The sequence below is a fragment of the Serinus canaria genome, chromosome 22 (genome assembly GCF_022539315.1).
Source record: "Serinus canaria isolate serCan28SL12 chromosome 22, serCan2020, whole genome shotgun sequence".
Classification (NCBI taxonomy): domain Eukaryota; kingdom Metazoa; phylum Chordata; class Aves; order Passeriformes; family Fringillidae; genus Serinus; species Serinus canaria.
In genome coordinates, this window is record NC_066335.1 from 2,957,451 (window position 1) to 2,979,053 (window position 21,603).

At 64.2% G+C, this 21,603-nt stretch overlaps 3 protein-coding genes across 4 annotated transcripts; 2 read left to right on the forward strand and 1 right to left on the reverse strand.

Annotated features, from left to right (window-relative positions):
• The first annotated feature begins 509 nt into the window (after positions 1 to 509).
• LOC108963607 (actin filament-associated protein 1-like 1) lies at positions 510 to 6,143 on the forward strand. Its single transcript, XM_050982942.1, has 14 exons — positions 510 to 719; positions 919 to 1,000; positions 1,071 to 1,300; positions 1,399 to 1,578; positions 1,769 to 1,852; positions 1,968 to 2,067; positions 2,136 to 2,353; positions 2,733 to 2,857; positions 2,935 to 3,055; positions 3,163 to 3,271; positions 3,824 to 3,973; positions 4,536 to 4,714; positions 4,800 to 4,910; positions 5,657 to 6,143. Exons 4-14 carry the CDS (start codon positions 1,489 to 1,491, stop codon positions 5,681 to 5,683), a joined length of 1,314 nt encoding a protein of 437 aa, XP_050838899.1. The 5' UTR covers positions 510 to 719; positions 919 to 1,000; positions 1,071 to 1,300; positions 1,399 to 1,488; the 3' UTR covers positions 5,684 to 6,143.
• A 758-nt stretch (positions 6,144 to 6,901) lies between these two features.
• FHIP2B (FHF complex subunit HOOK interacting protein 2B) lies at positions 6,902 to 15,599 on the forward strand. Of its 2 annotated transcripts, XM_050983084.1 has the most exons (17): positions 6,902 to 7,006; positions 7,100 to 7,178; positions 9,247 to 9,416; positions 11,150 to 11,254; positions 11,336 to 11,458; positions 11,635 to 12,180; positions 12,266 to 12,462; positions 12,539 to 12,647; positions 12,891 to 12,967; positions 13,394 to 13,583; positions 13,677 to 13,837; positions 13,919 to 14,038; positions 14,114 to 14,204; positions 14,284 to 14,436; positions 14,608 to 14,748; positions 14,827 to 14,927; positions 15,003 to 15,599. In XM_050983084.1, the coding sequence occupies exons 1-17, from the start codon at positions 6,962 to 6,964 to the stop codon at positions 15,106 to 15,108; spliced, it is 2,514 nt and encodes an 837-aa protein (XP_050839041.1). In that variant the 5' UTR covers positions 6,902 to 6,961; the 3' UTR covers positions 15,109 to 15,599. The 2 variants fall into 2 exon arrangements, with proteins under 2 accessions (XP_050839041.1, XP_050839042.1); XM_050983085.1 differs by lacking the exons at positions 14,827 to 14,927; positions 15,003 to 15,599 and having other exon boundaries at positions 14,139 to 14,204; positions 14,608 to 14,747.
• Positions 15,600 to 15,969: 370 nt separating this feature from the next.
• On the reverse strand, positions 15,970 to 19,657 carry NUDT18 (nudix hydrolase 18). Its single transcript, XM_050983090.1, has 3 exons — positions 18,490 to 19,657; positions 17,723 to 17,936; positions 15,970 to 16,642 (listed from the first exon to the last, which is right to left on the reverse strand). Exons 1-3 carry the CDS (start codon positions 18,643 to 18,645, stop codon positions 16,053 to 16,055), a joined length of 960 nt encoding a protein of 319 aa, XP_050839047.1. The 5' UTR covers positions 18,646 to 19,657; the 3' UTR covers positions 15,970 to 16,052.
• Between the last annotated feature and the right edge of the window lie 1,946 nt (positions 19,658 to 21,603).

A 21,603-nucleotide genomic window follows, 5' to 3' on the forward strand; every position in this document is an offset into this window, starting at 1 on the left:
CCGGGGACCCCCTATGGCATTGGAGACCCTCCGTGGCATCGGGGGACACCCCACCGCATCAGGGACATCCCATGGCATGGGGGACACCCCATGGCATCGGGGTGACTCCATGGCATCGGGGACAACCCCCATGGCATCGGGGTGACTCCATGGCATCGGGGACCCCCCAGCCCTGCCCAGTGCGGGGCAGGGATGGGCACGCGGTGCTCCTGAGGGAGCGGTGGCACGTCGCTGTCCCTGTCCCCCGCAGACCTGGACAAGCTGCTGTCGGACCTGCGCTCCTTCCTTCTCATCCTGGACCGCGAGAGCCTCAGCGCCGCAGCTCGGGCCAAGAAAAGATCGGTGTCCGAGCTGCTGGGCCGGCTGCAGGGCCCGTGTGAGTGCGGGGCTGGGGGCGGGAGGAGGCCCCGGCCGGTGCCCGGTGGGCAGCGGGGCAGGCGCGGGAGCGGGGCCGTGACCCGGCGCTGCCCCCGCAGCAGAGGATGCAGAGTACATGATCATGCGCTGCCTCTCGCCCTCCCCGGGGACCCCGCAGGGCCGGACCAGCCCCGGTGAGTCCCACGCTCCTCTCCACCCCCCATCTCCTCCTCAGGGGGGTCCCCGACCCCTCAGCACCCCCGCACGGCGCTGCCGGTCCTGCTTTTCCCCGCAGGCTCCGGGAGCGCGAGGCAGAGGGAGGCAGAGCCCGCCCTGGCAGCGCCCCGAGCCCGCCCGGAGCGGTGAGAGGGGGCACCGAGGGGCTGGGGGGGCTCGGGGGGGTGGGAAAGGGGCACGGCCATGCCAGGGATGGCACCGCTGGCCAACCTTGCTCGCACAGGAAGGGTTTTTGGTGCCCACCCGCCCCCGGCAGTGATTTGGGGACCCCGCGAGGTTCCCCCGGGTGGGGCAGCACCTCTGGAACGCCCCTTGTACCCCCAGAACAAGGAGCCGGGCGTCCCCCCGGCCCCCACGGCCGATGACTCCTACGAGGATGCCGAACCCCCCGGGCACGGCAGAAGCGGTGAGGTCTCCCCGCACCCCCTCCCCATCGCCCCCCACTCCCCCCGCCCTGACCCCATCCTGGCTCCCAGGCGGTGGCGACAGCGACAGCAGCCACTACGAGTCGTACGGAGAGGAGGAAGAGGAGGAGGAGGAGGGGGTGACGGACCGGGCCCATTACCTGCGCTGGCCGTCGGCCCCCAGCGCCGAGGCCGAGCCCCCCGGGCGCCCCGAGCCGCAGCTCTGCGGCTTCCTCTGGAGGAAGCGCTGGCTCGGCCAGTGGGCCAAGCAGCTCTTCATCGTCCGGGAGCACGTGCTGCTGGTGAGGGGCTGCGAAGGACCATGGATGAGGAGATGGAGGGGGTTCCGTGCCCCCCTTGGCCCCTCCGTGCCCCCCTGACCCCGCTGTGCCCCCCTCAGTGCTTCAGGTGCGCCGCTGACCTGCAGCCGGTGCTGGAGCTGGACCTGCGCGGCTGCCGCGTCACCTACAAGGACAAGCGGGGCAAGAAGATGCCCCACGCCCTGAAGGTGACAGGGACGGCAGGAGAGGTGCTGGTCATCGGCTTCCAGAGCCGGCAGCAGGCTGAGGACTGGAGGAAGGTTTGGAGGTGTTGCAGCCGGGCAGGAGCGGGGCGGGCAGGGGGAAATGGGGGCGCGGCTCTGCTCGGGTGCTCCCGGAGGGGGCTGGGGATGGTCCGGGGTGTCCCCAGTTCCCTTCTCGGGGTCATGCGGAGCTTTTTTAGCTGGAGAGCCGGAGCAGGGGTGCAGCGCTGCCCGTTTCCCTCGGCAGGTGATCGAGGAGGTGAGCAGCGATGCCCCGAGCGGGCTGGCAGCCCTCAGTGTCCCTGCGTCACCTTCCTCGAGGCTCAGCAGGGTGAGTTTGTCCCACGGGAACGGCTCAGGAACCCACCCCAACCCCTTATCCTGGGCTCCTCCTGCGGAGGGGGTCAGGGTGCAGGGGCTGAGACCCCACCGAGTTGGGTTCTCAGCCTGCCGCACCCCAGCTCGGCAAGGAGGAAGAGGAGGATGAGAATGGCTCCCGGCGGAGCCCTGCCCGCAGCCCGCGGCCCGGAGAGGACTCCAAAGGAGGTGAGGGCTGCGAGGGGCCGGGGCTCGGGGGTGCCACCCCCTGTGCCCGCTGACCGGGCTGCCCGCAGGGTTCCTGGCGGTGCGGCTGCGGGGCCGCTGGCAGCGCCTGTGGTGCGCGGTCCGGCACGGAGCCCTGCGCATGTTCCCGGAGCCCGGCGCTGCCCAGCGCCCCGTGTGCGCCCTGCGCCTGGACGGCTGCGAGGTGTCCCCCGGGGCGGCCGCCGGCTCCCCACAAAACCTTCGGATCCGCATCGCCCAGCGCGGCCGGGAGCTCGCCCTGCTGCAGGTGAGGGACCACCAGGGTACCCCCGTGTCCCTGCCCGGGGGCACCCCCTGAGACCGGACCCTGCCCGGGGGCACCCCCTGAGCCCAGACCCTGCCCCGGGGGTATCCCCTGAGCACAGACCCTGTCTAGGGGGGCACCCCTTGCCCCAGACCCTCCCCCGGCGGTACCCCTTGAGCCCAGACCCTGCCAAGGGCACCCCCTGAGCCTAGACCCTGCCCTGGGGCACCCCCTGAGCCCAGACCCTGCCCCGGGGGCACCCCTTGACCCCAGACCCTGCTCCGGGGACACCCCCTGAGCCCAGACCCTGCCCTAGGGCACCCCCTAAGCCCGGACCCTGCCCCAGGGGGCACCCCTGACCCCATACCCTGCCCCCCACCAGACCCGCTCGGACGAGGAAAGGGAAGCGTGGCTGAAGACCCTGCAGGCCAGGGGAGGAGTGGAGCCAAAGAAGGGTGACGGGCCCCCCCCGAGACCCCCCAGGCCGAGCAGCCGCCCCGCTGCCGGGTAAGGATTTGGGGACCCCCAAGCCCTCCCTCTCCAGGTGGGGTGCGGGAAGTAACGCGAGCCCCTCCTGCCCGCAGGGGGCTGCTGCTGCGCCGTGTCCCCACCCCCAACGCCTACATGGACGATCCCTTCGGGCAGCCCCCGCCAGCCGAGACCCCCAAACATCTCTACTCCAACGCGGAGCGGCTGCAGCAGCTGGTAACATCTGCTGGGGCTCTTTGCCCCCCACCAGCGCCCCTCAGCGTGGGGGGATCCACTCCCACCGTCCCCTTGCCCACGGGCTTCTCCCGGGCTTCCTTCCGCAGCAGCAGAGCCTGGACCGGGCAGCGCAAGGGCAACGCCCGAGACCCGCGTCTGCCCTGCCCGCCTGTGCCAGCAGCCACGCCCCGGGCGGTGCCCGGCCCGCGCAGGCAGGTGAGAGGGGCGGGGTGCCCCAGCCAGGGGTGCGGCGGGGTGTCCCCACCTTCCCCAGCTCTGCGGGCTGGGATGGGAGCTGGGATTTCTGTGTCCTTCCCCTGTTCTTCCTCCCCAGCGTTTCTCCTCTTCCCTTCCTCCTGATCATCCTTTCTCTTTCCTTTCTCCCCAGTGTCCCTCCTCTGCTCTGTCCCCTGAGCATCCTTGCCCTGTCTTTCCTCCCCATCATCCTTCCTCTTCCCTTCCCCTTCCCTTCCCTTCCCTTCCCTTCCCTTCCCTTCCCTTCCCTTCCCTTCCCTTCCCTTCCCTTCCCTTCCCTTCCCTTCCCTTCCGTCCCTTCCCTTCCCTTCCCTTCCCTTCCCTTCCCTTCCCTTCCCTTTCCCTTCCCTTCCCTTCCCTTCCCTTCCCTTCCCTTCCCTTCCCTTCCCTTCCCTTCCCTTCCCTTCCCTTCCTTCCCTTCCCTTCCCTCCCTTCCCTTCCCTTCCCTTCCCTTCCCTTCCCACCATCTCCCTGCCCTTCCTCCTGACCCTCTCTCCCCTTCCCTTCCTCCAGCAGCCCCAGCAGCTCTCCGGGCCAGGCCTGCCAGTGCCCAGCTGCCCCAGGACAGCCCCAGCCTGCAGAGCCGGGCTCTGTCCCGCTCCCAGCACACCCTGACGCTGCCCCAGAGGAAGGGCACGCGGGAAGGGCTCGATGTCCTCGTCGGTAGGAGCACCCAGGGGCTCTGGGGATGTTTTGATCTCTTCCAGCCGGGTCGTATGAGCTCTCAGAGAAATATTTCACACTGAAAACAGCATAAAATCAGCAAGGTGGCTTCTGTAGTAGTGCAGAAACAGAAAAGTTTTAATAGAAGGCAAAATAACAAAGCTCTGGGCTGGGCACTGCCCACTCTGGGGCTGGGCACTGCCCACTGTGGGGTCAGGCATTGTCCACGCTGGGTCAGGCACTGCCCACTCCTGGCTGGGCACTGCCCACTCTGGGCCAGGCACTGCCTACTCTGGGTTGGGCACTGCCCATTCCTGGCCGGCCACTGCCCACTCTGGGTCAGGCACTGCCCACGCTGGGTCAGGCACTGCCCACTCCTGGCCAGGCACTGCCCACGCTGGGTCAGGCACTGCCCACTCTGGGCTGGGCACTGCCACCGCTGGGTCCAGCACTGCCCACTCTGGGCTTGCCGGCACTTCCCTATCCTGCCCGCGCCCACTCCTGCCGATCAGCCCAGGATCTGGGAGTGCCCGGCCTTGGCATCGCTCCTCTGTCCTTGCAGGGAACAGAGCCTTTCCCAAGCTGGAGGAGAAGGTGGGGCAGCTGGAGAGGGGCGTGAAGGGCAGGCTGAGAGCCGGCTCCGAGATGAACCTGCTGGCCCTCGGCAAGTCCCTGAAGGGTCACATCGCTGCCACCGCCGGCTCGGCCGGCTCCGATGTGGGGGACACCGTAGGAGGCGAGGTTGGAACTCCAGGGATGCCCTGAATGACAGGCACGGCGAGGTTCGGGGGCCCCTCTCAGCCTTCCTCCGCTGCTTTTCCCGCAGGGATCGTTCCTCAGGCCGCTGCTGAAGCGAACCACGTCGGCCAGGAGCGCCCTGAGGCCGCCGCCGTCCCCGGTGGTGGCGGGGAAGGGAAATGTGATGCGGAAAACAAAGGTAACCCCGGGGTCCGGGGGAATGGGAAGGTGTCTGGGTTTGGAAAGCCAGGTGTGTGCTAAGGAAGGCAGGAGCCCCCCCTGAAATGGAAAATGCAAACCCCCTCCCTCTGAATTGTTATAAATTTGAAATTAAGGGCTCTCAGGCAAAATTATGGGAGCAGGAATAACAGTTCTTTATTAGGGAAGAAAATGAAAGGATAAAATGAACAGTGCAGTGACCCAAGGCAGCCCTGGCAGAGGCAGAGCACAGCCTGACACCCTGTGGGTCAGGGGCTGGCAGCAGTGCCACTGGAATTGTGGCTCAGCCCTCCTGCAGTGCCAGGGCTGGTTCTGCTGGAGCAGGGATCCTGGAGAAGGGTGCACTCTGCCTCTGGAGATCCAGGGCCAGAGGCAGCTGCTGCTCCTCTGGGAATCCAGTGCAGAAGCCGTGCTGGTGTTCCAGGATCTCCAGATTCTATCCGGGTAGGAATGCTTGGCTCCTCCCCCTGGGCTCACATCTCCCAGTGGGATGCTGCAGTTCTTATCAGCCATGCAGGGACATCCAATGGCCTCTTATCAGCAGGTGTGCCCCAGGGAGGAGTGGGTGTGGCAGAGATCAGGAACACTGCCCAGTGGACAGGAGGGATCTGCCATGCAGGTGGTGAACAGAGCACAGTCTGCTTGGCAATCCAGAACTGAAGGGTTTAGGGCATCCCACAGGACAGGGAATGAAGGATTGACCCCCCCCCACTTTAATTTCTCCAGGAGTGGGAGATGAAATCTGCCATGTGAGGACCACGGAGCCTCCCAGAGAACATCGGGCTGCGCGTGGATCGTGCAGGACCAGCCTGGGCTCAGCCTGGAATTCCACTTTTATCCACCAGTATCAACACTACCACTACGCACATCTATTTTTATATCCAGATATATCGATAGTCACATATCAGCTCCCAGCTGGGGCTCTCCTGCCTCTCCCTGCTGCATCCTCACCTCCTTTTTGGGGTGCACAACTCCAGACGCTGCTGGATCTGTCCCCAGTGTGGGCCCACCCCAATCTCCCCCCAGGACCCCGAATTTCCAGGGATGGGTGTGGATAAACCCCGGGGGACACAGGTTTATTTGGGAGGGATCCGATTGTCCATTCCCTGGAGTCAGCGGGACCCGGGCTGGGCCCTGGGTGCTTTTCCAACAGCTGTGCTTGTCAGGGTTTGGTTTTAATTGGAGAAATGTTTTTGGGGGTTTTTTTAGAGAATTAAAAAAAAAAGAAATGTCATAAAACTTGGGTTTTATGGGAAGGGGTGAGCTGGGAAGGGGAGTGTCCTTGTCCTTATCCTGGTGTGCATGGGCTCCATCCTGGTGAAGGATTTTGTGGGGTCAATCCCAATCCTGGTGAAGGGGTTTGTGGGGTCAATCCCAATCCCAGTGCAAGGAGTTTGTGGGGTCAATCCTCATTCTGGTGAAGGGGTTTGTGGGATCAGTCCCAGTCCTGGTGAAGGGGTTTGTGGGGTCAGTCCTGATCCCAGGAAAGGAGTTTGGGGGTTCATCCCCATCCTGGTGAAGGAGTTTGTGGGGTCAATCCCGACCTCAGGGAAGGAGTTTGTGGGGGGTATCCTGATCCTGGTGCAAGGAGTTTGTGGGGTCCATCCCCATCTTGGTGAAGGAGTTTGTGGGGCCAGTCCCAATCCCAAGGAAGCAGTTTTTGGGGGGTATCCTGATCCCGGTGAAGGGGTTTGTGGGGTCAGTCCCGACCCCGTGATGGGATTTGTGGGGTCCGTCCGGGCTGGGTTGATGCCCCCCTCCCGGTGTGTGTGAGTTTGTTCCCATGCGGATGTGTGAATCCACCCCCATCCAGAACTGCCCGCGGAGCAATTTTAGGGCTGAGGCACCTTCCCAACCCCTCCGTCCTCCGCCCTTCTCGCTCCCTCCCCGCCCCATACCGCCGGGAGCGGCAGCGGAGCCGCCGGGGGCGGGACCGGGCGGGGCGGGGCCGGCGGCGCGGGCGGGGCCGGGGGCGGCGGGACCGGAGCGGGGTCGGGACCGGGGCCGGGGCCGGTCCCGGGGGTCCCAGCCATGCTCAGCCGGCTGGGAGCGCTGCTGCAGCAGGCGGTGGAGACGGTGAGCGGGGCCGGGAGGGACGCGGGAGGAACGGGACCGGAACCGGGACCGGGGGATTCCGCGCGCCCCTGACCCCGATCCCGGTGTGAGCAGCGGGAGCCCAGCGTGGACCTGCTGGAAGCCTTCACCGAGCACTGGACCGGCATCACCGGCTACTACCTGGAGGCCACAGGTGAGGGGGGTGCGGGGAGAGGGTCCCGGTGCCCCGGGCTTGGGGTGCTTTTGTCCCGGGATGGGGTCCGTCTTTCCCGGCATGGAGTTCTTTTTCCCCGGGAGGGGGTCTCAGGTGGGAATAAAGTCCTTGTGGTGTGGGAACAGAGTTGTCGTGTCCTAGGAGAGGTCCTCGATTCCTAAAATAGTGTGTCCTAAAAACGGGAATAAGGTCTCTGTGCCCGAGGCGGGGGCGGGGGAGGGGTCGCAGCGCTCTAGGAGGGGACCCCATTCCCTGGGACACGATCCCATATCCTGGAAAGGGACCAGGAGAGGTCTTTGGAGAGGGTCCCTGTGTCCTAAAACGGGATTCCCGGCCTAGGAATGATACCTGTGCCCTGGGGAGGGTCAGGGGACATGTCCCGGGACAGGACCCCGTGTCCTGGGACAAATCCCTGCACCCTGCGACGGGACCCCGTGCCCTGGCACAGGACCCGAGTGCGCTGTGGCTGCCCTGGCAGGTGGGGACAGGCCCCGGGACCCCCTCCCCAAAGCCCGGCAGGATTTCCCCACGCGGGGCTCTCTGCCCTGCCCAGCCGCGCCCCCCTGGCAGCGCCGTGGGGTCGGCACGGGGACTTTGGGGTGGCTGGGGACACTCCCGGCACAGGCTGGGACACGTCCCTCCGGGAACCCCGGGAGCGCTGGAACAGCGCCGGGAGAGCTCCGGCCCCGGTTCCCCGGCGGATCTCGGTCCCGGCTCTGCCGGGGGGGCTCCGGTGCCCACCGGGGGAACGGAACGGGCAGCGGCGGGAGGAGCGGGATGTCCGGCAGCGTCCTAGGCCGGGGCGGAAGCAGCTGTTCCATCCTCACATTGCCATCTAGCGTCGTTCCCGCTCCGGAGGAGCAGGATTTAGGGATGGCACGGATCAGGGAAAACCCCTGGCAGAACCCCACTGGCACGGCTGGCACCTCAACGGGGCATCCCTCTCGCTGCTGTGCCCGGGGTGGGGGGGTGTACTGCCACAGCCCCCCATCCTTGAATGCCTGAATCCGTGAATACCTGGATCCCTGAATCTCTGAATCCATGAATCTCCAAATCCCCAGATCCCTGGATCCCTGAATCCTTGAATTCCCAAATCCCTGAATCCCCAAATCCCTGAATCTCTGAATCCCTGGATCTCCGAATCCCTGAACCCCTGGATCTCTGAATCCTCAAACCTCTGAATTCCCGACTCCCTGGATCATTAAATCCCTGATCACAAGATCCCTGAATCCCCAAATCCCCGGATCCTTGAACCCCTGAATCCCTGGATCTGAATCCACTGAATTCCTGATCCTAATCCTGTATCCCTGAATGTGCCGATCACTAAATCCCTGAATCCCCAAACCCCTGATCCCAAATCCCGGACCCTGAACCCCTGAATGCCAATCCCTGAATCCCTAGATCCCTGATCCCTGAATCCCTGGACCTGACCCCTGAATCCCCCCAATCTCTGAATTCTGATCCCTAGTCCCTGCCAACCCCTGTCCCGAATCCTGAGTCTTAACCCCAAATCCCTCGAATCCTTGATCCTCGAATCCCTGACTTCACAATCCCAGATCCCTGAAACCCTGAATCCCCAATCCTCGAACCCTTGAATCCCCGAATCCCTGAACCCCAGTAACCGAATCCCGAATTCCCTGATCCCCGAACCCGAATCCCAATCCCGAACCCTGATCCCCAAATCCCTGATCCCCAAATCCCTGAAACCCCTGATCCCCCAATCCCAAATCCGTGATCCCAAACCCCTGATCCCCAAATCCCCAAAACCCTGATCCCCAAATCCCAAACTCCTGATCCCCAAATCCCAGATCCCTGATCCCCAAATCCCAAATCCCTGATCCCCAAACCCCCAGATCCCCAAACCCCTGATCCCCAAATCCCAAACCCGATCCCCAAATCCCAAACCCCTGATCCCCAAATCCCCAAACCCCCAAATCCCAAATCCCTGATCCCCAAACCCCCGATCCCCAAACCCTCGATCCCCAAATCCCCAAATCCCTGATCCTCAAATCCCAAATCCCTGATCCCCAATCCCCACACCCCGCAGACGAGAGCGTCCCGGCGCGACAGACGGACATCCCGTGGCGCCTGCGGCAGATGTTGGACATCCTGGCGCACGAGGAGCGGCAGCGCCCGCCGGGGGACGCGGGGCCGTGCCTGGAGTTCCTGCTGCAGCACAAACTGCTGGAAACGCTGGCAACGCTGGGAAAGGCAGAGGTGAGCCCGGGAATTCCCAGGGAATCGGGAAAATCCCCCGGGAGAGGCCGAACCCGCAGCCTGTCCCAGCTGCTTTACCTGGTGCCCCTCAGTAATTTGAATTTTGGAGCGTTTTTCCAGAGAACGGGAGTTGGTGAAGTGGGAGGTGGTCACAGGGCTTGGGGGTTTTTTTGGGGAAAATCGGGTTTTTTTGTTGGGGGGATAGTTGGCTTTTTTTGGGGAAAATCGGGTTTTTGTGAGGGAGAACTTGGATTTTTGGGGAGGGTCTCAAGTTCCCCTCTGGGATTCTTTCTGGGAGCTTGTGCCTCAGCACATCCCTGCTTGCACAGGAAAGGTTTTTTAAAAAATACCTGTCCTATAGATACAATAAAATAAAAATAAAAATAAAAATAAAAATAAAAATAAAAATAAAAATAAAAAAATTAAAAATTAAAAATAAAAATAAAAATTAAAAATAGAAATAAAAAATAAAAATAAAAATAATAATAAATTAAAATAGAACCAGATATTTTAAAAATAAAACTAAAAGCATCTGCTACTCGGCTCTGCAGGAGGAGGTGCCAGGTGTGGAGAAAAAGTAAATATTGGCCAAATATAGAACAAATAAAATGGTTCTGCTGTCCTGTTCCTGCTAATGATAGCAACAAGGTCCCTAGAAATAGATTTTATTCACATAGAGGTGGAAACACCCAGGGGGATTTGGGGTTTTGGGGTGCCGGGAAATGGGAAATAATCCCCCAGATTTTTTTACTCAGAGAATTGAGTTAAACTCCTCATTGTTAAATATTGTGTTTGCCTGGATGGAGGGAGGAATGATGAACCTGACTCCAGGTTCTCAGAAGGCTGATTTATTATTTTATGATAATATTTTATATTAAATAATTCTGTACTAAACTATACTAAAGAAAACAAAAATCTGAGGGATTATTCCCATTTCCCAGCACCCCAAAACCCCAAATCCTCCTGGGTGTGAAAGGACCAGCGTGTTTCCACCTCTATTTGAATAAAATCTATTTCTTGGGGCCTTTTTGCTATTATTAGCAGGAAAAGGACAGCAGAACCATTTTATTTGTTATATATTTGGCCTATATTTACTTTTTTTCCACACCTGGCACTTCCTCCTGCAAAGCCAAGTAGCAGATGGTTTTATTTTTATTTTTATTTTTAAATTTTTACTTTTATTTCTATTTTTATTTCTATTTCTATTACTATTTTTATTTTTATTTTTAATTTCTATTTTTATTTTATTTTTTCATAATATCTGTGTGCCAGACTCATTCCAGAGTCCCAAAACGGCTTGGCCTTGATTGGCTAAAGAGTCAAAAAGGATTCACACCAGAATGCAATGGAACAATCACCTGTGGGTAAACAATCTCCAACCACATTCCAAAGCAGCAAAACGCAGGAGAAGCAAATGAGATCAGGATTGTTTTCATTTTTTAACACATTCCACATGGGCACAGCACAGGAGAAGCAAATGAGATCAGGATTGTTTTCATTTTTAAACACATTCCACATGAGCACAGCACAGGAGAAGCAAATGAGATCAGAATTGTTTCCCTTTTCCCTGAGGCTTCTCAGCTTCCCAGGAGAACAATCCTGGGTGAGGGGATTTTTCCAGAGAGTGTGAATGTCACAGTTCAGGAGAGCTGGGGGTTGTTTGGGGTGGTTTGGGGCACTTCCAGGGAGGTCAGGGACTGTGGCTGACTGCTGTCCCCGTTTCCCTGTCCCAGTATCCCCCCGGCATGAGGCAGCAGGTCCTGCTCTTCTTCAGCCGCCTGCTGGGGCAGCTGCAGCACCCGCTCCTGCACTACCTCAACGTGCACCGGCCCGTGCAGGTGAGGTGCCACCTGTCCCCTGGGGGTGACACCCACGGGTGACACCTCCATCACCCCCATGTCCCCACCCCTGCTCTCCAGAAGCTGCTCCAGCTCAGCGGGGACCGCCTGGGCTCCGGCACCGAGAAGGAGGAGCTGCAGTTCACCGCCGTGCTCTGCTCCAAGATCCAGCAGGATCCCAGCCTGCTGCCCTACATCCTGGAGGTGGGACAGTGTGGGGTCCCCAGCGGGGTCTGGGCTCCCCCAATTGGGGTTTTGGACCCCCCTTTGCAGCCTCCTCTCTGCCACAAAGCTCCTCGGGGTGAGGAGGAGGAGGAGGAGGAGGAGGAGGAGGAGGAAGGTGGTGGCTGCAATGTTTTGCTGCTCCTCTTCCTCTCCAGGGAAAGAGCATCCTGAACGGGAGGAGAGCCCCAGAGAGCCCCAGGGCAGAGGGTTTGGAGCATTCCCTGGGCACCACTGCCAGCTCCACCCACAGGGCAGAGGGTTTGGAGCATCCCCCGGGCACCGCTGCCAGCTCCACCCACAGGGCAGAGGGTTTGGAGCATCCCCTGGGCACCGCTGCCAGCTCCACCCACAGGGCAGAGGGTTTGGAGCATCCCCTGGGCACCACTGCCAGCTCCACCCACAGGGCAGAGGGTTTGGAGCATCCTCCGGGCACCTCTGCCAGCTCCACCCACAGGAATGAGGGTTTGGAGCATCCCCTGGGCACCGCTGCCAGCTCCACCCACAGGGCAGAGGGTTTGGAGCATCCCTCGGGCACCTCTGCCAGCTCCACCCCCTTGGAGCATCCCCCAGGCACCACTGCCAGCTCCACCCCTTTGGAGCATCCCTCGGGCACCTCTGCCAGCTGCCCTCCAGCCCAGCCCTGCCCGCCACGCAGGGACAGCAACCTCGTCACCTGCCTGGTGGCACTGTGCAGGAGCAAGGTACGGCCTCAGGGGTGGCACCTCAGGGACAGCGGGCACTGCCGGGCATGTGGCCACCCCCGTGCCCTCCTCCTCTTCCTCGCAGAAGAGCCGGGTGGCGCTGAAGGCTCGGGAGAACCTGCTGCTGCTGGCGGGGCTGTCCCAGGAGGCGGCTGCCACCTGCCTGGTGCGGGGCAGTGCCCTGTGCCAGCTGCTCGTGGGACATCTCTGCCACCTCTACAGCGCCGTGCCCGCTGGCACCGACCCTGCTGATATCCTGGCCATGGACAGGGCCAGCTGGAGGTGAGGGGGCGCTGGGCTGGGGGTGCCAGGTGCCAGCCAGGCGGTGGCACAGCCCCACGTTCTCCGTGCCATGCAGGTCGCAGGGGGACGGCGCTGGGGACGGGGAATTCCCGGGCAAGGAGAGCCTGGCAGAGTTCCTGGGCTGGCTGGACTTCCTGGATGAGCTGGTGATGGGTGCCCACCCGGTGAGAACCACGGGATTCCTTCATCTGGGCATGGATTTGTGCCTGATCCCCCACCTTGTCACCGAGTGCCACCTCCAGGGGTGGCGACTCCACCACTTCCCTGGGCAGCCCCATTCCAACATCCAGTCACCCTTTCTCTGGAGAAACTCTTCCTAATCCAACCCAAACCTCCTGGGGTGTAATTTAAGGCTGTGTCTCGTCCTGGGGGGGGTCCCCACTCTCAGCCCCTCCCTCCCTCCCCAGCTCGTGGCCGATGCCATCTGTGAGGCCATGGAGGAGAAGTTCTTCCAGGGAATCCTGCAGCCGCAGCTCCTGCAGATGTGAGTGACCCCGGCTGGGGGGTTCTGCTCCTCAGGACCCCCTCAGAGCCAGGAGGGGAGCAGGGGGTTCCCCTTTTCCCAGGACAACACCCCAACCCCAGCTGGGGGGTTCTGCTCCTCAGAGCCAGGAGTGGGGGGGTTCCCCCTTTTCCCAGGACAACACCCCGACCCCGGCTGGGGGATTCTGCTCCTCGGAGCCAGGAGTGGGGGTTCCCCCTTTTCCCTGGACAACCACCCCGACCCCAGCTGAGGGGTTCTGCTCCTCAGGACCCCCCCAGAGCCAGGAGCAGAGGAGGGGGTACCCCCTTTTTCCAGGACAACACCCCGACCCCAGCTGAGGGGTTCTGCTCCTCAGGCCCCCCTCGGAGCCAGGAGTGGGGGGTTTCCCCCTTTTCCCTGGACAAACCCCCCCTCCCACCCCTGCAGGTCAGAGCTGGCCGTGCTGGGCGCCACGGCAGTGCTGACGGGCACAGTGCGGCAGCTCCGCGCCCCTGCCCTGCTCCACCGCCTCGTCCTCTTCCTGCTGGGGCCCCACCGGCACCCCGAGACCCCCGGGGACGCCCCCCACCCTCTGCGGGCACAGCTTATCGACCGCTGCGACCACCTGTGCGACGAGGTGAGCTTACCTGGGCGGGCTGGGCTGGGCTGGCAGGGTGGGTGGGTGGGTGGGCAGCGGTGCCGGGGGTCTCACCCTGGTGGCCGTGCCCAGATCAGCTTGGCCAGCCTGCGGCTCTTCGAGGAGCTGCTGAGGAAGCCCCACGAGCACGTGGCTCACAACCTGGTGCTGCGGAACCTGGAGGCCAGGGCGTACCTGCAGCGCGGCCCCGAGGAGCGCGGGCCCCCCGAGACGGACCCCGAGGAGGACGGGCTGTGAGCGAGGGGGGGGCTGGGGCAGGGCCAGGGGGGCGCCCCCCACCCACTGCCCACCCCCCTGATGCTGACCCCGCACAGGGACCTGGAGGAGGATCCTTATTTCACCGATGGATTCCCAGACAGCTTTGGGGCGACAAAAAATCCCTCCCCGGCACTGACCCGTTCGGGGAAGGGGCAAGTGAGCGAGGTGGTCAGCAGGTAGGGGTTTGGAGGGGCTGGGCTGCAATGGGGGGGCTGCATCCCCCTCCCCATCCTCTCCTCCCTCTCTTCCAGCTTCCTGTGCCTGGTCCCCGAGGAGGCCAAGACCTCCTCGTGCATGGAGGAGGGCGGATACGACACCTACGTGCACGATGCCCTGGGCATGGTGGGTGCCTGGGGGTGTCCCCAGCCCCAGCTGGTGGCTGTCCCCGCCCTGGCTCTCACCTGCTGTCACCCCCGGGCAGGTCCAGGCGTGCCGTGCCAGCGCAGCCCCGTGGGGGTGGCCCTCGTCCCCCCGGCCCCTGGACTCCTGTCACTCCTGCCACCCCAGAGTGGCTTTTTACGAGGGACATTTCCTCAAGGTGCTGTTTGACCGCATGAGCCGGATCCTGGATCAGGTACCAGGGGTACACCTGGGTGCCCACCGGGCTCTGCCCCGTGCCCCCCCAGGACCCCCATCATGGGGACAAAGTGGCCAAAAGCATCAGCTTGGTGGGGACGGGCTCAGAACGAGGGGATGTGGGGGTGTCACCCCCACACCAGGTCCTGAGCATCCCCCCCCATCCCAGCCCTACAGCCTGAACCTGCAGGTGACCTCGGTGCTGTCCCAGCTGGCCGCCTTCCCCCACCCCCACCTCCACGAGTACCTGCTGGACCCCTACCTCAACCTGGCCCCCGGCTGCCGCTCGCTCTTCTCCGTCCTCGTCAGGGTAATGTCACCCACGGGGGTGCGGGGACACGGGGACACGCCCTGGCCGGGGGGGGGTGACTCTCTCCTCCCTCCCCAGGTGATCGGGGAGCTGATGCAGCGGCTCCAGCGCGTGCCCCACTCCAGGGCCAAGCTGCTCCTGGTGCGCCAGCAGCTCCTGGGGTTGGTGCCAGGAGAGCAGTGAGTCCCCCAAAATGCCCTTTTGGGGAGGGGTTGTACCCAACAGACCCTCCCCCATCGCTGGTGTCCCCGCAGGGTGGATCACACGGTGCTGTTCAAGGGCGTGGTGGTGCTGGAGGAGTTCTGCAAGGAGCTGGCTGCCATCGCCCTGGTCAAGGGGCCACCCGAGGGGCCACCCTGAGCCCCTCCCCGAGCTCCCCCTCTTGGGCCTGGCCGTGGTGGCCGCTGGGGGTGGCCCAGCCCGCGTTCCGGTGGCCCTGCAGTAGCCAGGAATGGCCGCGGCTCCGCGGGAAGGACCTGGCAGGAGGATGAGGAGGCGCCGGGTCCTTCGTTGTCACCTTGGCCAGCCCCGAGGTGTCGCCACGTCCCCGTGCTGGGCGCGGGGCCGTGGCTGCTGTGGCTTCTCCTGGGTGGTGGTTCCTGCTCCCCCCAAGGCTCCAGCAGGGAATTTTTAGGCAATAATGGGGTGTGCGGTACAGAGCCCCCCCCTCAGCTGCAAGGACTCGATTGTCCCCTGCCCTGGCTCTGTGGCAGGGGGAGTGTGACATGTGTGACATGTCTGTGTGTGTGTGACGTGTGTGTGCTCTGGTGGGGGACTGTCCCCCCCAACCCCTCAAAGCCCCTCCCCAGGGTGATGGGACTCTGCTCCAATAAAGCTGTGACTCAGCACCACCTCCTGTGCCCCTTCCCAAACACCCCAAAACTCCACTCTGCATTTTCCCCCAAAACCCACTCCCCATTTTCCACCAAGCACCCCAAAACTCCACTCTGCATTTCCCCCCAAAATCCCAAAACTCCACTCTGCGTTTTCCACAAACCCACTTCCCATTTCCCCCAAACACTCCAAAACTCCACTCTGCATTGTCCCCCAAACCCACTTCCCATTTTCCCCAAACACCCCAAAATCCCACCCCCTATTTTCCCCCAAACACCCCCAACTCCCATTTCCCCCCAAACCCCACTCCCACCAGCCCGGACATAGCAGCAGCAGCAGCAGCCGGGTTTATTTTATTTCTGCTCCCAGCACCCCCAGCCCCGCAGCACCCCCATCCCCGGCCAGCACATCCCGGGGCGCCCCCTTTGCCCCTCCGAGCCCCCCATTCCCACACCCAGGCTCTCGGTGCCCTAGCTCCGGACGGGCACGGTGGCACGGAGCCTCCGCAGGACGCGGCCCCGCAGCCGCTCCTCCCGCACCGGCCACCAGCACAGCGCGGGGTCTCGGGGCTCGGGGGGCTGCTCCCGCTGCCTGCCCGGGGCCACGCTCAGCAGCACGTTGAAGCAGATGCCATCGGTGTCCCCAGAGTCGCCAGGGCGGTGCTGCAGCCCCAGCAGCCCCAGAGCCGCGGGCTGCGGCTCCCAGGCCAGGCGCTCCCGCAGCAGCCGCAGCAGCGGCGGGCGCAGCCCCGCACGCAGCTCGGAGGGGGACGTGCCGCAGGCCACCACGGGCAGGTGCGGGGTGCCAGCGGTGGCCAGCAGCAGCCACAGGTCGCCGGAGGCGTTGGAGAAGGGCAGCAGGAGGCGCAGGCAGAGCGGGGAGCAGGGCAGCTCCCGCGGCAGCGTCGGGGGGTGAGCGGGGCTGCGGCGGTAGCGGGCGGCGAGCTCCAGCACGGGCAGGATGTCCGGAGAGCGCAGCGGCAGCGAGCGCGGGTCCCCGGGCCACCAGGTGGCTTGGAGGGACTCGGAGTCAGCCTCCTCCAGGGTCTTCAGGGTCCCACCTGCGCGGACAGGGGTGGCACGGAATGGGGGGGACAGAGGGGCGGCGGGAAGGGGCTGGGGGGGACACTGGTGGGACATTGAGACCCCCGAGGTGGGCTAAGAGGGGACACTGGTGGGGCATTGAGACCCCCGAGGTGGGCTAAGAGGGGACACTGGTGGCCCTGTTTGGGGGATGGGGTGCGGTGGCAAGGGACAGTGATGGCCTGGCACAAAGGCGCCAAAATCCACCATGGGGTTTGCAGGGGACACCAGGGAGCTGGCACAAAGGTGGCAGGGGACACGGATGCCTGGGCACAGGAGCAGTGGGGACACATATACCCACCATGGGGCTGGCAGGGGACAGGGATACCCATCATGGGGGTGCCAGGGGACAGGGATACCCACCACAGGGGTGCCACTTTCCATCATGACACTGGCAGGGGACAGGGATAAACATCATGGGGATGCCACTTCCCATCGTGGGACTGGCAGGGGACAGGAATTCCCATCACAGAGGTACCACTTGCCATCCTAGGGCTGGCAGGGGACACTGATACCCATCCTGGGGCTGGCAGGGGACAGGGATAAACATCATGGGGCTGGCAGGGGACACAGATACCCATCATGGGGCTGGCAGGGGACAGGGATACCCATCACGGGGGTGCCAGGGGACAGGGATACCCACCATGGGGGTGGCAGGGGACAGGGATAAACATCACGGGGGTGCCAGGGGACAGGGATACCCACCATGGGGGTGGCAGGGGACACAGATACCCGTCATGGGGGTGCCAGGGGACAGGGATACCCATCACGGGGGTGCCAGGGGACAGGGATACCCATCATGGGGGTACCAGGGAACACAGATACCCATCATGGGGGTGCCAGGGGACAGGGATACCCACCATGGGGGTGGCAGGGGACACAGACACCCATCATGGGGCTGGCAGGGGACAGGGATACCCACCATGGGGGTGCCAGGGGACCGGGATACCCACCATGGGGGTGCCATCACGACACTGTCAGGGGACACTGACACCCACCACGGAGCCAGCTGGGGGCGCTCCCCCCGTGCCCCCCGTGCCCCTCGGAGCAGCACAAACCTGTGGCCCGTGCCAGGAAGGAGAAGCGGATCCAGGCCGGGCCCCGCTCCTCCAGGGCCAGCAGCGTGACGGGCTCGCACTCCAGCCCCGACTCCTCCCGCACCTCCCTCCGCAGCGCCGCCACGATGGCCTCGCCCGGCTCCATGCGGCCCGCGGGGAGGTACCAGCGGCCCCGGCACTCGGGCTTGGCCTCCTGCACCAGCAGCAGCGCGTCCTGGGGGACCGGGGGGAAATGGGGGGCTGGGGGGGACTGTCCCCAGCGGCTGGACTGGGGATACTGGGGGGAAAGGAGTGCTGGATTCAAGGATACTGGGGAGAAAGACTGGCTGGACTGGGGCTACTGGGGGGAAAGGGGGTCTGGACTGGGGCTACTGGGGGGAAAGGGGGTCTGGGGGCACAGGGAGCCTGTACTGGGGGTACTGGGGGGAAATTGTGGCTGAACTGGGGATACTGGGGGGTATTGGGGTTGCTGGACTGAAAGATGATGGGGAGAAAGGGGTGGCTGCACTGGGGGGCACTGGGGGATGGACTGGGGGCACTGGGGGGATGTTCTGACTGAACTGGGGAACTGGGGGAATGGGCTGGGAGCACGGGGGAGCACTGGGGGAATGGGCTGGGGGCACTGGGGGGCACTGGGAGAATGGGCTGGGGGCACTGGGGGATGGCCTGGCTGCACTGGGAGCACTGGGGGGATGTCCTGGCCGCACTGGGAGCACTGGGGAGATGGCCTGGCCGCACTGGGAGCACTGGGAGCGGGGCTGCCTCACCTCCTGGTTGAAGAGCACGGCCAGCACGACGTAGCAAACGTTCCTGCCCAGGCGGACGGGCCCGGGGGTCGCGGGGGACCCCTCGAAAGTCGCCCCCACCTCCCAGGCGCCTCCATCCAGCACCGCCTCCAGCTCCGGCACCGGCGCGTCCCCCATGGGGGCGGGGGTCCCGCGGCAGCTGCGGGCGTGGCGGGGCCGGCTCAGGGCGTGGCGGGGTTTTGGGGAGGCGAGGGGACCCCCCAGACGTGCAGGCGAGGGGACAAAGAGCCGCGGCGCCGGGGGGGCTGCAGGGGGTGGTGAGGGAGGGGGTCCGGCGATTGTGGGGCGCACGGGGAGGGGGGCTGAGGGGTGCCGGGGGAGGGGAAGGGTCTGCTGGACTGGGGGATGGGCAGGGGGGGTGTAAATGGGGAGGGGTCTGCTGGGCTGGGGGGGGACGTAGCACGGGAAGAGCTCGGTGGCCTTGGCGATGCAGGGGGGGGCGCAGAAAGGGAAGGGTCGGCTGGACTGGGGGACCCCCGGGGGGGCGCAGGCGGGGAAGGGGTCGGGGAGGGGTTTGGGCAGGCGGGGGGGGCTGCGGTAGGACAGGGGCTGGCTGGACTGGGGCAGGCAGGGGGGGGCACAGGACGGGAAGGGCTGGCTGGACTGGGGGGGGCACAGGGGGCCGGCCGGGAAGAGCTGGCAGGATTTGGGGAGCCGGGGGGGGCTGCGGTACGAGAAGGGCTGGCTGGACTGCAGGATGCACGGGAAGCTGAAGGAGGTGAAGGGCTGGCTGGACTGGAGGATACTGGGAGGGAAAGGCTGGCCGGACTGGAGGATACTGGGGGGAAAGGGGTAGCTGGACTGGTGGTTACTGGGAGGGAAAGGCTGGCCGGACTGGAAGATACTGGGAGGAAAGGGCTGGCTGGACTGGAGGATACTGGGAGGGAAAGGCTGGCTGGACTGGAAGATACTGGGAGGAATGGGATGGCTGGACTGGAAGATACTGGGAGGAAAGGGGTAGCTGGACTGGGGGATACTGGTGGGGAAGGACTGGCTGGACTGGGAGATACTGGGAGGAATGGGCTGGCCGGACTGGGCGGCACTGGGAGGGTACGGGCGGCTGGACTGGGCGATGCCCGCGCTGGGGTAGAAGAGCTCGCTGGGCTGGGGGGGTGCCGGGGGGGCTGGAGCTGGGGGGGGAGGCGGGGGGTCCCAGGGGGGGAGGGGCTGCTGCCAGCCTGGGGGGCACGGGGGCGAGCTGGGCTGCAGGGTGCAGGAGGGGCTGGGGGTGCGCTGGGGACGGGGCTTTGGGGGGGCTGCAGTGGAGGATTGGGGGGCTGCAGTAAAGGAAGGGTTTGGGGGGCTGCAGTAAAGGAAGGGTTTGGGGGGGCTGCAGTGAGGACTGGGGGGGGGCGGTGCAGTAAAGGAAGGTTTGGGGGGGCTGCAGTGAGGATTGGGGGGCTGCAGTGAGGATTGGGGGGCTGCAGTAAAGGAAGGGTTTGGGGGGCTGCAGTGAGGATTTGGGGGGCTGCAGTAAAGGAAGGGTTTGGGGGGGCTACAGGGCAGGGTTTGGTGGACTTCAGGAAGGATTTTGGGGGGCTGCAGTGAGGGTTTGGGGGGGGCTACAGGAAAGGATTTGGGGGGGCTATTGGGTGTAATTATGGGAGGGTTTGGGGGGGCTACAGGGGAGGGTTTTGGGGGGGCTGTTCGGTGCAGAAAGAAAATGGGTAGGGGGGCTGCAATGAGGGTTTGGGGGCTGCAGTAAAGGAAAGGTTTGGGGGGCTGCAGGGGAGGGTTTTGGGGAGCTATTGGGTGCAACTAAGGGAGGGTTTGGGGGGCTTCAGTGACGGTTTGGGGGGTGCAGAAAGAGGAGGGCTTGGGGGGATGCAGGGTGCAGGGGGTTGGGGTGGGTTGGGGGCTGCAGTAAAGGTTTGGGGGGTGCAGGGTGCTCTAAGGAGGATGCAATAAAGATTTGGGGGTCTGCAATGCGGGCACGGTTTTGGGGGGGTTCCAGCAAGGCTCGGGGGGTGCAGCAAGGCTCGGGGGGCTGCACCAAGGATGGGTGGGATGCACAAAGAGTCGGGGGGCTGCGGGAAGGGGTGGGTGGGGGGCTGCAAGCAGCATCAGGAGGATGCAGGAAGGATGGCGAGGGCTGCAGGAAGCGCCAGGAGGGTGCGATGAGGGTCGGGGGGCTGCAGTGAGCTTGGGGGGCCGCAGTGAAGCTCGGGGGGGGCAGCGGCAGCTCCGGGGGTCGCCGGGCGGGCTCCGGGACCCCCCCCCCCCGCGCATGCGCCGCGCACTCACCGCGCCGGGGCTCCGCCGCGCCGGCCCCGCCCCCTGCTCACCGCCTATTGGTCAACCCGCCGGCGCAGCTCGCCTCTCATTGGTTGATCCTGCTGCCATTCGGATCGGGCGGGACTTGGCCTTAAAGGGGCCGCGTGGGAGCGTGGCGCAGAGTTAATTACGCGGGGTTAATTAGGCGGTGCTGATTCCGCGAGGGTCATCGCTTGGTGCCCATCGCCTCTTGTTCATGGCCCAGTGCTCATTGCCCGGTGTTAATTAATTGTCCCGTGCTAATTGCCCGCCGGGGTTCAGTCATTTTCCTCCATCGGACAGGACGGAGCAGCACCCCGATTACCGCAGCCTCTGGGCAGCGCCATCCAGCTGTGCCCAGCTGTGTGAGGCTGAGCCCGGGCAAACCTCATGGTAGCGGTGCCCTCTGCCAGCCGCGGCTCTGCCACCTCCCCCCGCCCCGGGACACCCGAGCGTCCCTGACCCCCCTGGGATGGAGGGAAGGAAGGGGGAGCCCCCTGACCATGATGGGATGAAGGGAGAGCACCCTGGAGCTGGCAGTGATGAAGGGACACACCGAGCACCCTGCCCCCGATGGCGCGGAGGGGGGACAAAGGGACACACCGAGGTGGGTGCTGGTAGTGCCAGCGGCCCTGGCATGCTCTGGACACTTTATTCCTCCTGCCCCGAGCCCCCCCGGCAGCTCTGGGAGCAAAGCTCCGAGCAGAAGGCGCCCGGTCCCGGCTCCCCGCGGTGTCTGGGCCGTGCCCGAGGCTCCCGGTGTCCCGGCCGTGCCCGTGCCCGTGGCTACCGGTGTCCTCCCGTCGCTCCGTGCCCTCACTG